Source organism: Colossoma macropomum, unplaced genomic scaffold (assembly GCF_904425465.1).
Source record: "Colossoma macropomum unplaced genomic scaffold, Colossoma_macropomum, whole genome shotgun sequence".
NCBI classification, from domain to species: Eukaryota; Metazoa; Chordata; class Actinopteri; order Characiformes; family Serrasalmidae; genus Colossoma; species Colossoma macropomum.
This window is the reverse complement of record NW_023495268.1, coordinates 152,752-165,117: the sequence shown is the minus strand read 5'-3', so window position 1 is coordinate 165,117 and position 12,366 is coordinate 152,752. Positions and strand designations below refer to the sequence as shown.

General features: G+C 38.0%; 1 protein-coding gene across 3 annotated transcripts; it reads left to right on the top strand.

The window, feature by feature from the left end:
- The first annotated feature begins 111 nt into the window (after nucleotides 1–111).
- On the top strand, nucleotides 112–11,915 carry zgc:110843 (uncharacterized protein LOC541492 homolog). 3 transcript variants are annotated; one of them, XM_036561787.1, is made up of 4 exons: nucleotides 112–285; nucleotides 7,553–7,755; nucleotides 11,026–11,143; nucleotides 11,179–11,915. In XM_036561787.1, exons 1-3 carry the CDS (start codon nucleotides 216–218, stop codon nucleotides 11,113–11,115), a joined length of 363 nt encoding a protein of 120 aa, XP_036417680.1. In that variant the 5' UTR covers nucleotides 112–215; the 3' UTR covers nucleotides 11,116–11,143; nucleotides 11,179–11,915. The 3 variants fall into 3 exon arrangements, with proteins under 3 accessions (XP_036417680.1, XP_036417681.1, XP_036417679.1); XM_036561788.1 differs by having other exon boundaries at nucleotides 7,583–7,755; nucleotides 11,026–11,915; XM_036561786.1 differs by having other exon boundaries at nucleotides 11,026–11,915.
- Nucleotides 11,916–12,366: the final 451 nt, after the last annotated feature.

Below are 12,366 nucleotides of genomic sequence, written 5' to 3'. Positions count from 1 at the left end.
TTTTATGAAGTGAAAATGTTGTTTTATGCAACCGGCTTCTCGTGGCTCCGCCCTCCGCCCTCATGCGTAAGCAAGCCGGCGGAGCTCACAGCTCATTGGTCAGCTCGGTGACGTCTGCGTTCGGGTTTACAGTCTGTCAGACTTGCTGGGCGACCTTGCGGTGAAGCCGCCTGCTGACTAAATCTCTTACCGTCCGGTCAAACCCGCCGACCGCCATGCCGCTGCAGCTCTCCGGGCTTCCTGGGCTGACCAAACCGGGGATCTGTGGGTTCACGGTCTCGAGAGGTAAGGCGGGTTTGATATGTGTTTAATAACAGCTCGCTGTGTCTCACAACGCGGAGCAGGGTCGTCGCTATGCAACGTTAAGCTAACGTTAACGTGAAGCGCGGCACTTAACCTACTTTACAATCAAAACATTCAGTTAAACCCTAAATAATGAGAGATTTAGTCCCTAAAAGCCTCGACATGAAGTACGGATTGGTACTACTGCTGCTTCATAACGGTCCCAACGTCTTAAGTTTCAGAAGTTTATGTTGTTAATTGGAATAAATCAGCAGTTTGGCGAGATAAACAAAAAAAGGTTGACCTTTTATCCACATTGTCCTAAATAAAAGGACAGCTTGTCCACTTAGCCGTGGTCTCGTCGAAGAGAGGTTCTTGTTTTCTTATTTAGACTACATTGTGCTCACATTCGCCAGCTTCTTTTTCCAGTTATCCCGTTCCACCTTAAATAGTGCAGCCGTTCCATTCTGGCGCCTCAGGCTTCAAGCGCCAGAATGGAACTGCTGCACCATTTAAGGTGGAACGGGAAAATTCGAACAACAAGGAGACGAAGCTTTAGCTAAATCCGTTTAGCTAACTTAACCTACCTGAACTATTTCATAACCAGCCATAACAGTTAATCAACTAACAGTCAGCCTCCATCTTGCTGTCTGAATTGCTTTTTTATTTCCCGACTCTAACCGTGTTCAGTAATGTGATCTGTTAGCTAACAGGTCTTTATACTGTCTGATTTAAAGTAAGCTGTTGGTTTACAGGCTAGTCAACGCCATAACACATTGTGGCCCTATGCATCTAATGCTGCTGGAGCTTTGAGTACCAAGTGTGATTGGGATATAACTTATTTAATTTCATAATGAAAAAAATCAATATATTCGTTATGCCTGCCAGTTTCAGCAGTGGCTCTGTGTTCACTCACTCTTATATGGGCTCTCAGACCTGCATTTTCCACTTGTAAATCTCTTCAAGCAGAGCTTCAGGAGCTCAGACTGTGTCCCCATGTTCAGGAGGTGAGCATGCATTAGGAGAGCCTGTTGTTTATGAATAGTGAAGTTTAGGGCTGAACAGTTTGGGGAAAGTATCTAACTGTGATTGAGATTAAAATGCAGTTTTTTTCTGTAAATTGATTTCCAGGCCTGTTTTTTGGCCTGGAATATTAGAATATCCACTTTTTGTTGTTTTAGGCTTGAACACCACCATCCAGTTTTGGTTGTGATATCACATTTACAACACATGGTTTGGTCATTTAACCTGTATGTATTAGTTCACATTATATTTGTATAAACTATATATATATAGTTACATTTATATATATATATATATATATATATAGTGTGTGTGTGTGTAAATATGTGTGTATATATATTGTAGTTCTTTTGATTTGAAAAAAGCTTTAGGGGAGATGAAAGAAATCAACTGATGAAAGTAGATGATCTAGAAATGCAAGTGGTTTAAAAATGGAAATATACACTCAGTAGTGTTAAATTAACATTTACAGTGTTCATTTATTTCCAGGTGAACGTTCAGTGCTGGATATTTTACTGTATGAAAGTAAATCGAAAATTTGAGAGAGTATAAAAAGTTATGTCAGTAGATTGGCTCAAAGGTTTTGCCATGAAATCAGTGTAGATTTGGTTGATCATTTATCAACTTGGTGGTCCTATGCTTTCAAAAATAAAGATTTCTAGGTGGTACGGTTCTAGGAAATGATAGAATCATTACATTATGTGGAGGCTCTTTAAACCTAAAAGTTATTTTATTTTTTTTTTTACAAAAATGATTCTTTAAAGAACCAAAAGATCAATATAAAAAATCTTTATGGGACCAGAAATTGTTCTTCTATAGCAAAACTCCAATGAAGCCTTTTTTATAATTACATTTTAACATTGTTTTAACAGTTTATCAGTCATTTATTCACCTCACCACACAGTGCAGTCCAAATATTTCCTTTCCTGATAGCCCTGATTTATCAAAGCATGCTCTTCAACCAGAGCAGTAGTTCAAAGTTGACACTATACACCACTACAGCGCATTTCCTATGACTTCTCACCCACGCAGGGCTACGTGGTAGCTCACAGTGAACATGGTAGTATACATGCTAGATCTGCAGATGCATCGTGTTGTTAGCTTTGCAGGACGTAACCATGACGTGTTTATACTGGTGTAGGAGTTTGTAGATTGAGTACTGACAAGTGGCAGAAAGTCAGGTTGTTCCTGCTCCTTTTATCAAATCATGGGTTAATCTTTACAGTATAGCAGTCAGCATAGCACACAGGTCATAACTGAGTCATAATCAGCACAGGCTGCTGACATCACTGAGTTAATGGTAGTAACTGGAAGGAAAGGGGTTTAAAGACAAATAAGACTTTCAAAATGATCATTTAAAAAATGTAAAAAAATGAGGTGCATATTTGTATCTGCAAAAATTGGTTTGATGTATTGATATTTTGTTTCATAGTTTTTATAAATGTTGTGGTTATTCTCAATTATTCTCAGATAGGATCATCAGTTTTGCTGATTTTTGGGTTCAAAGACAAAAAGGTGCATATTTGTATCTGCACACATAAAATGGACAATGAATATATATATATATATATATATATATATATATATATATATATATATATATATATATATATATATATATATATATATATACACACTGATCAGGCATAACATTATGACCACCTCCTTGTTTCTATGCTTATTGTCCATTTTATCAGCTCCACTTACTATATACTTTGTAGTTCTACAGTTACAGACTGTAGTCCATCTGTTTCTCTGCATACTTTGTGAGCCCCCTTTGACCCTGTTCTTCAGTGGTCAGGACCCCCATGGACCCTCACAGAGTAGGTACTATTTGGGTGGTGGATCATTCTCAGCATTAACACTGACAAGGTGTTGCTGTGTCTGATCCACTCAGACCAGCACAACACACACTAACACACCACCACCACATCAGTGTTACTGCAGTGCTGAGAATGACCCACCACCCAAATAGTACCTGCCATATATATATACATATATACACACACACACACACACACACACACACTGATCAGCAAACATCAGTAAACATTATCATAGATATAGACATATATATATATAGATATAATATATATATACATATATATATATATATATTATTATATACTTTTTCAAATAAATGCTGGGGGGCTTTAAACCCCTCTAGCTGATGCCTCGCATTGGGTATTGTGACCTTAGGCTCGTGTGGCTGCTCCAGAGCATCCCATTCTATTGTCATTGATTTTCTTTGGAGATCATTCAAGTGTGCATGCAGTTGAATGCCTGTCAGCATCTGGTGCACTTTAAAAAGCTGAATTTACTAAATAGAAGGTGTGTCTGGATACTTTTGGACGCATAGTGTCAATATGGGCCTATTTCATGTCCCGGACCTCTTCACTACCAACAGTAGTGTCTGCTTCACTGTTAGATTCTCCACAGTGTAGAACGGATTACCTCGTGCTATGAGGTCACACATCTGTCTGCCTGTAATCAGCTGCTCATTAGGGCCATTTAAGTCCATCACCTGCAGTCTAGCCTGACATGGTTTTCTAATGTCAGGCTAGACTGCAGGTAATGAGAATGGATTGGGAGTAGACAAGTGAGCTAACTGTGAAGATACAGGGTACATATTCCTGGCTCACTGCTAATCACATAGCACTTATGTTTTTGCCCAACTCTCAAAACTTAGTCTCCTGTTATTTTCTCTAAAACATGTTTTGTGCGTATATAATACAACCCCAATTCCAAAAAAGTTGGGACGCTGTGTAAAATGTAAATAAAAACAGAATGCAATGATTAGCAAATCTCATAGACCCATATTTTATTCACAGTAGAACATAGAACACATATCAGATGTTGAAAGTGAGACATTTTACCATTTCATGAAAAACATCAACTCATTTAGAACTTGATGGCAGCAACGTGTCTCAATAAAGTTGGGACAGGGGCTACAAAAGGCTGAAAAAAGTAAGTGGTACTAATAAAAAAAACAGCTGGAGGAGCAATTTGCAACTAATTCACATGACTGGTTATAAAAAGAGCAGTTTAGAGAGGCAGATTCTCTCAGAAGTATAGATGGGCAGAGGTTCACCAACCTGTGAAAAAACTGTGTCTACAAATTGTGGAACAATTTCAGAAAAATGTTCCTCAACGTAAAATTGTAAAGACTTTGGATATTCCACCATCTACAATACATAATATCAAAAGATTCAGAGAATCTGGAGAAATCCCTGTACGGAAGGGACAAGGCCGACGGTCAGTATTGGATGCTTGTGATCTTCGGGCCCTCATGTGGCACTGCATTAAAAACAGGCATGATTCTGTACTGGAAATCACTGCATGGGCTCAGGAACACTTCCAGAAATCACTGTCTGTGAACACAGTTCGCCATGTAACCCACAAATGCAAGTTAAAGCTGTATCATCCAAAGAAGAAACCATATCATAACCATATGCATAGGATCCAGAAACGCCGCCAACTTCCCTGGGCTCAAACTCATTTAAAATGGACTGAGATTAAGTGGAAAAGCGTCCTGTGGTCCACTGAATCAAAATCTGAATTTTTTTTTGGAAATAACGGACACTGTGTCCTCCGAGCTAAAGACCCCCAGTTTGTTATTAGCACACAGTTCAAAAGCCAGCATCCCTGATGGTATAGAGGTGCATTAGTGAACATGGCATGGGTGTCTTGCACATCAGTGAAGGCACCATTGATGCTGAATGAAAATATAGAGGTTTTGGCAACACCTGCTCCCATCCAGACAACGTCTCTTTCAGGTAAGGCCTTGCATATTTCAGCAAGACAATGCTAAACCACATACTGCATCCATCACAGCAGCATGGCTTCGCAGAAGAAGAGTCCAGGTGCTGAACTGGCCTGTCCTTTCACCAATAGAAAACATTTGGTGCATCATGAAACGAAAAACCCGGCAAAGAAGACCCAGAACTGAGCAGCTAGAATCCTACATCAGACAAGAATAGGACAACATTCCTCTCCCAAAATTCCAGCAGTTGGTCTCCTCACTTTCCAGAAGTTCACAGACTGTTGTTAAAAGAAGAGGGGATGCTACACAATGGTAGACACAGCCCTGTCCCAACTTTATTGAGACACGTTGCTGCCATCAAGTTCTAAATGAGTTAATATTTTTCATGAAATGGTAAAATGTCTCACTTTCAACATCTGATATGTGTTCTATGTTCTGTTGTCAATAAAATGTGAATCTGTTAGATTTGGAAATCATTGCATTCTGTTTTTATTTACATTTATTTACATTTTACACAGCGTCCCAACTTTTTTGGAGTTGGGGTATCTGGAACTGGAAACGCAGATATGTTTATTCACAACATGTCCAGGTGGTGCAGCTAAACTGCTTCGTGTGATTACTGAATGGCAGAGTAGAAACATGTAGAGCACAGAGCAAAGAACAGCCAGCAGAGTTAGAGTTCTGTTAAATAAGTCCACAGTGATGCCTTTGTGCCTCTTAACTGCTGTATTCTATAGTAAGTGCACAGTAACGATACTGAATAATACTGAGCGATGTGTTGTTGTTACATAATGGATATTTGCCTTTTGAAGTGTACTGACCAGCGGTCAAAGAGACTGGCTGTTGCTCAAGCAGTCATGGGTCTGATGCCAGTTAATAGCTACTGCTGTTGTGCTGTTGCTGCTACTTAGCCTAATATTAGCTGCTTTGGGCAGAGGTGCCAACTGAACTAAAAAGGTTCCAGCAATCACTTAATATGTGACCTTTCTGAACAAAGTAATCTGTCTTTGCTTCACACTTACTGAAGGACTGTTGAGGGGCTGTGTGTTTTGTTATGGTGTAGTGTGTTCAGAGGTAGACATTAGGGGTGGGCAGTATGGCAATATTTTATCATTATTGTGAAAAATGATGTCATAGTATGCTTTTCTGAGCATATAGTGTTTATCGTCAGTGCTTAAAGAGCACTGACCAACTATATGTTTCATTACAAAGTGAGCATAATTAGGCCTGTTTAATTAGATTTTGTGCAATTTGAAAAACATTGAGTAAAATTATTGTAGTTGTAAGATTATTATTATTATTATCATTATTATTATCAATTTTATTATTATTTTTTATTATTATTGTTCTTATTAATAATAGTAATAATAATAATATATGATATGGTTTTATTTTTCTGAGATTTAATACGTTGGAACAGACACAATAGAACCTAGTGTGCATAGAAGTAGTAGTAAAAATAATAACAATAATAATAATTGTTATTGTATTGTATATTATTATTATTGTTACTATGATTATTACTATCATTTATATGCAGCACTACAGGTTCTATTTTGTCTGTTACAACTTATTAAATCTCAGGAAAAACGAAATATCATAATGTGAATTGTTTATCGTGACTTGATATTTTTGGCCAGCACTAGTAGACAGATATAAAAAATTTATAAAATTTGGATTTAATCAGAATTCTATGTCTGATCAAACAGGCTCTGGATCTCGCCTGGGAAGGTAAAAAGTCGATATATATATATATTTTTTTTTAATTTGTGAATGTGTGAAAATCAACTGGTGGTTTCTTAGAAAGAAAAACACTCCAAAACAAACAAACCAAAAAAAAAAACACCTAACACAAGGCAAGTGGCCGAGTGGTCATTTTTAGTGACCAAAATTTGAAAATGTTGTGGCCAGGGTCACTGGGCAATAGGCTAAGTCGACCACTCAAGTGTGTCTGTGATGTGTATGTGTTTTATGTCTTCTATTCAAATTGCCGTATGGGATAAATAACGTTTAAATGCCCTCAACTGACCGTCATAGAAGTACATATACATTCCTCTGTGGTGTAAATAAATTCTATATTATTATTATTATTATTATTATTATTGTTATTATTGTTATTATTATTATTATTAGTAGTAGTAGTAGTAGTAGTAGTAGTAGTAGTACACTAAATAAGTGATGCACATGATAAGGACGATTACATCACCACAATGCGCTGAATGACTATGAGGTACTGATTTATGATAGTGAAGTAAACTGAAACATTATGCTGACGTAATAAATGTCATTTATGTGGAAATGATGTACACATTTGAATCAGGTAAATTTAGTGCATCACTTTTTCAGTGTACTAGTGTAGCAGTAGTGATAGTGATAGTAGTACTACTAAATGTATGGTTATCCTTAACACCTAGATAGGTTCCTCATTATTAGTAGGTTTTCAGGGATGAATATCAGAGGACCTGCCGGTGTGTGCGTTTGCAGATCACCTGACCATCGTCGTTCCTGTTGCAGTGGCTGCGGCTCTGGGCACCTACCTGCTCACCAGGTACTTCAGTAGCCAGAGCTGCTCCAAGGGCAGGGTCAACCTGGAGCACAACAAAGACAGCGCCAAAGTGGTGCACAGCTTCGACATTGAGGACCTCGGCAAGAAGGCCGTCTACTGCCGCTGCTGGAGGTCCAAAAAGGTAAGTTTGTTCAATTACATGGCATTCTGGGTATCGTGATTGTGAAGTAGTGTGAAGATAGGAATGAGATTGAGAAATGGATGCTATGAAGTTGAAAGAAAGATTAACTGTCTTTTATGCAAATGGAATAAATGCATTGTATTATATATTAGGAGAGTTATCACTGAATGCAGTACAAAGAGTTACAGCATTATATATAATATATCGCTGTTGTCGGAAGAAAACCACATATCTCCAAAATGGTAACTTTACAGGAGAAGGAAAAAACACACTATGAATGTAAGTCAGTGGAACCAGACTTTTTTCCAAGTTGTTTTGGGTCTTTTCTTTTGGTCCATTCATCATGAAATTTACATACAATGTAAAAAGCAACCGACATTTTCAAATTATGTCAAAAATGAAAAAACGACAAAAATGGAGATACGAGGTTTTCTTCTGAAATATGATGTATATATTTAATTTTTATATATATATCTATGCACATGAAACATTCATGTTAGAAATTCATTTTTATTGGCCATAGTTGTGGTATAAATAAGATTTTTTTGCTCCTAAAGGAACATGGATTTGCATGTTTGTTATTTTCATTCATTTCACTCAAGATCTTGAGAAAACACATTTGTTGTGCTGTGATAACACAAGATCTCAAGTTTTTTATATCATCACGACATAACAGACATTATTTGGTAACCCTTTACTGTAGGGTGCTGTTCATAAAGCTGCATGACACCTACATAAGCTTGTCTTGACAACTGACATAATCCTACATACATGTTTATACATGCTTATTCCAATAGGCGTCATTCACTATAAAGGTTACATTTGCCAATTTTTAACAAAGTTAGCTAAAGTAGCCTTTATGACAGATGCTGCCTATCACAATAAACATTTATAAACATTTATGTACAGTTATTTCAGCTGTCATGACAAGCTAATGAAGGTGTCATGTAGCCACATGAACAGCACCCTACAGTAAAGCGTTACCCATTATTTTATCCAGATAACATCCATTATGTCATGATAACGGCATAAATACCTCAAGATCTCTGGAAAATAACATTTGTTATGTCATGATTTTTCCTCAGCGTTTGTTGTGTATTGATAATTGCATAAATATCTCAAGATCTTGAGAAAAAACATAAAAATGGAGTAAATAAATGTGAATATGTGGCTCTTTAGGACTCTATATTAATGGGCCAGACTAGCTTTTTAATTTCTTAATCAAAAAAATCAGTTGCTTATTCAAATCATATCCCTTAAATAAAGTGTTACTTTGGAAGTAATGAGTTTTGCATAATTATGCTGCAACATTTTGGTAGATGTAGCAGCAGCAGATTCAGATTCAGCCTGAATGCACCCACCTGACTTTTGTTATTTATGTTGTGTTGCAACACAGATTGGTTAAAATGAAAAAAATGTGTGTTTGCAGCAAAAATGGGCTGATTCTGATTACGCACCCCCACTTACCAAATCTCAGCTTCTGTGTGCAAAACTGGTCCATCACAGCGTTCCCACACCAATCGTACAGCTAGCTACGTGCGCATATCTAGCAGGAGTGGCTGAAAAATGGATGGGAGTGGGAGAGTGACGTCGGCTGAAAACATATAAAACAATATTAAGCTGTTTCGGGGAATATAAAATATGATACAACTCCTGCTTGTGTTTTAGCAATGTGCCCCCAACAGTTGATTGAGGAACGCGATTCCCTTTGCTCTAAAATGCAGCTTTAACATAAATATGTTTAACATACAGTGGAGTTTGAGATCACTGGTGAAAATTAACCTATTTTGCATTCCTTTCTAATGTAATAAAATGTATTTCCATGAATTTTAGAACTTCTTAATATTTGTTATGTCCCTCCTTTGCTTTAATGGCAGTGGGCACTCAAGCTGGTATGGACTCCATAAGTTTGTGCAAAAGCCTCTGATCAATTGATCAAGTCTGCCTGAGAATGTGAACAGTAAAAAAGTAAGGGTAACAAAACAAATCAGGCCTTACTGTACAAAGGCATGGTCAGTGTCACGCCTCTGCTTCAAGCAAGCAAGCAAAGTTTATTTATAAAGCGCTTTTTACAACAGGTGTTGTCACAAAGCAGCTTTACAGAAAAATCAGCATTAAAGAAAGAAATCTGGGTCCAAACCCCCATGAGCGTCGCCAGTGGCAACAGTGGCAAGGAAAAACTCCCTAAGAGCAGGAGGAAGAAACCTTGAGAGGAACCAAGACTCAAAAGGGGAACTCATTCTCCTCTGGTTGACACCAGATAGCAAAACATTGTTAGTATAAGGTATTGTAGTACACAATCTGGAAAACAGGTGGAGCAATGGTTAAATTGATTAGTTTAAGCAGCAGCAGCATCATTGGGAGGGTCAGTTCATGAGGGTGAGGTTTGCACAGCGTTGTTTTGTCAATTTGGACAGTTACCTTGAAATACTGCAGAATTTCTTTTTCATTTTAGTTGTTATAACTTAAATTTACAGCATTTAGCAGACGCTCTTATCCAGAGCGACTTACGCAAGTGCTTTGTTATCGACTCAGAGAAAGTATCTGTGCTAGTTACAAATAGGTTAGAGAGAAATCTAGTCCTGAGTTCAGACACTGCTAGAAACAAAAGCCCTACAAAAGCAATACGTTGTAATACATTTCAATATTTTCAGTACAATGCATTACAATAAGTACTTAACTCAGTGCTCATTTAAGTGCTGTATAAAGAGATGTGTCTTCAGTCTGCATTTGAAGACAGCGAGAGACTCTGCTGTTCGGACAACCAGTGGGAGTTCGTTCCACCACCTGGGTGCCAGTACAGAGAAAAGTCTAGATGCTTGTCTTCCACGTGTCTTGAAGGATGGCGGGTCAAGTCGAGCTGTACTCGAAGTTTAAAGGGCTCGAAGTACAGTTTGAGTTTTGCCCACTGCCATCAGGTCGGGAGGGGCTGGCCTGTTTGTGGCTTTGTAGGCATCAGTGTTTTAAATCTGATGCGTGCAGCTACAAGAAGACAGTGGAGTGACGTGACTGAACTTAGGAAGATTATACGTAAATGTACTTGTTCTAACTTAGTTTTTTTTTCGAAATATTTAAGTTATGGACCGCCATTGTATATAAATAAAACAAAATAAAACTACGACGTCCATCCTACAAAAAGCACAGTGTTTTGCTTTGCTTCAAAGTTCTTTTGTTATTTTTCTGGTGTTTTTAGCAGTTGCAGTCAAACAATCCTAAAATCTTCTACTTCCTGCGTCTCCTGCTCGTAACAGATGTTTTATTTCCTTACAGTTCCCCTACTGCGATGGTGCACACACCAAACACAACGAGGAAACTGGAGACAACGTGGGTCCTCTCATCATCAAGAGACGAGACGCGTAATCCAGCTTTCTGTCACTCTGGTGCTGCTGTGATAAATGTATGGAGTAAAAGACCCTGTGTGATGAGTGTGTGCATTCATGTCCACATGCCATTACAGGGTACTGTATCTTGTCAAATACTGTGCAGAATGTTGGGAAACTTTAAAATCAAATACAGCATTTTCATCATTCTCTTGATGGTGTGTGTCCTACTGTTTCACGAAAAAGCGCTTCGCACGTCAGCTCGTCTGCAGCTTTATTGCAGCTTCCCAGCTCAAACCACAGAGATCGCAGGCTGCACTTCCTGCTCTCATGCAGATGTCTCTCGTGTTTTGTTTGTTGTCTCGCTCTCTTGACGTTTCAGGCCAAAGTATCTGTGCTCCTGCCTGCACTACAGAACACAGAAGAATGTGTTAAGTGTTAAATCCTAAACTAAATATCTTGGAAGACATAAACGTTAATACGCACATACATGATATGCTAATACGCACATGAATGCCGAAGTGTTCACCACATGACCATTTGTACATGTCTCGGTTACAGTGTCAGTGCTAAGGTTGTGGGGGAGGGGGGTATAGTTAAAGAACTGTGATCATTTAAGTTGTATCACTGACGCTCTCTTTCTGTATGCTCTATTTGCAACTGTCTGCTGTTCTTTTGGCACCTTTGGGAAAATAAGATGAAGCAAAAACAGCCAGACTGTGATTGCTACGAATCTTCTGATGCCATTTGGCCTCGTTTCCTGTGCTTTAAAGCGGTGACGTGAATCTGCCTGTACAAGTGACACATATATTTTGAATAAACCTTGTTGGAAGTAGTTAATCTGTGCATTATATCTTCATTATCTTCATTGTTTTCCCTACACTTTAAAAAACAAAGGTTTTCAGTTATTCCAGGGGTTTTTTAGTCAAGATGGTTGTTCTGTATAGAACCATAAACACTCGAAGAACCATTTTCATGCTTAAAGCGTTCTTTGCATGGTAAAATGGTTCTTCAGATTGATTAAGAATGTGTTTCTAAATGGTTTTATATAAAACATTTAAGAAAACGGTTCTGCTATTGTTACGATGTCAAGCTTGTAACAATAGCGGAACCCTTTTTGGTGCTATATAGATCCCTTTCCCAAAAAAAAAGGTTCTATATAGCACCAAATAATTTGTAATATGTATCATGAAATGGTTCTTCAGATTGATGGAGAATATGTTGTAATGGTTTTATACAGAACCTCTTTGGAAAGGGTTCTATAAAGCGCCAAAAAGGGTTCTGCTATTGT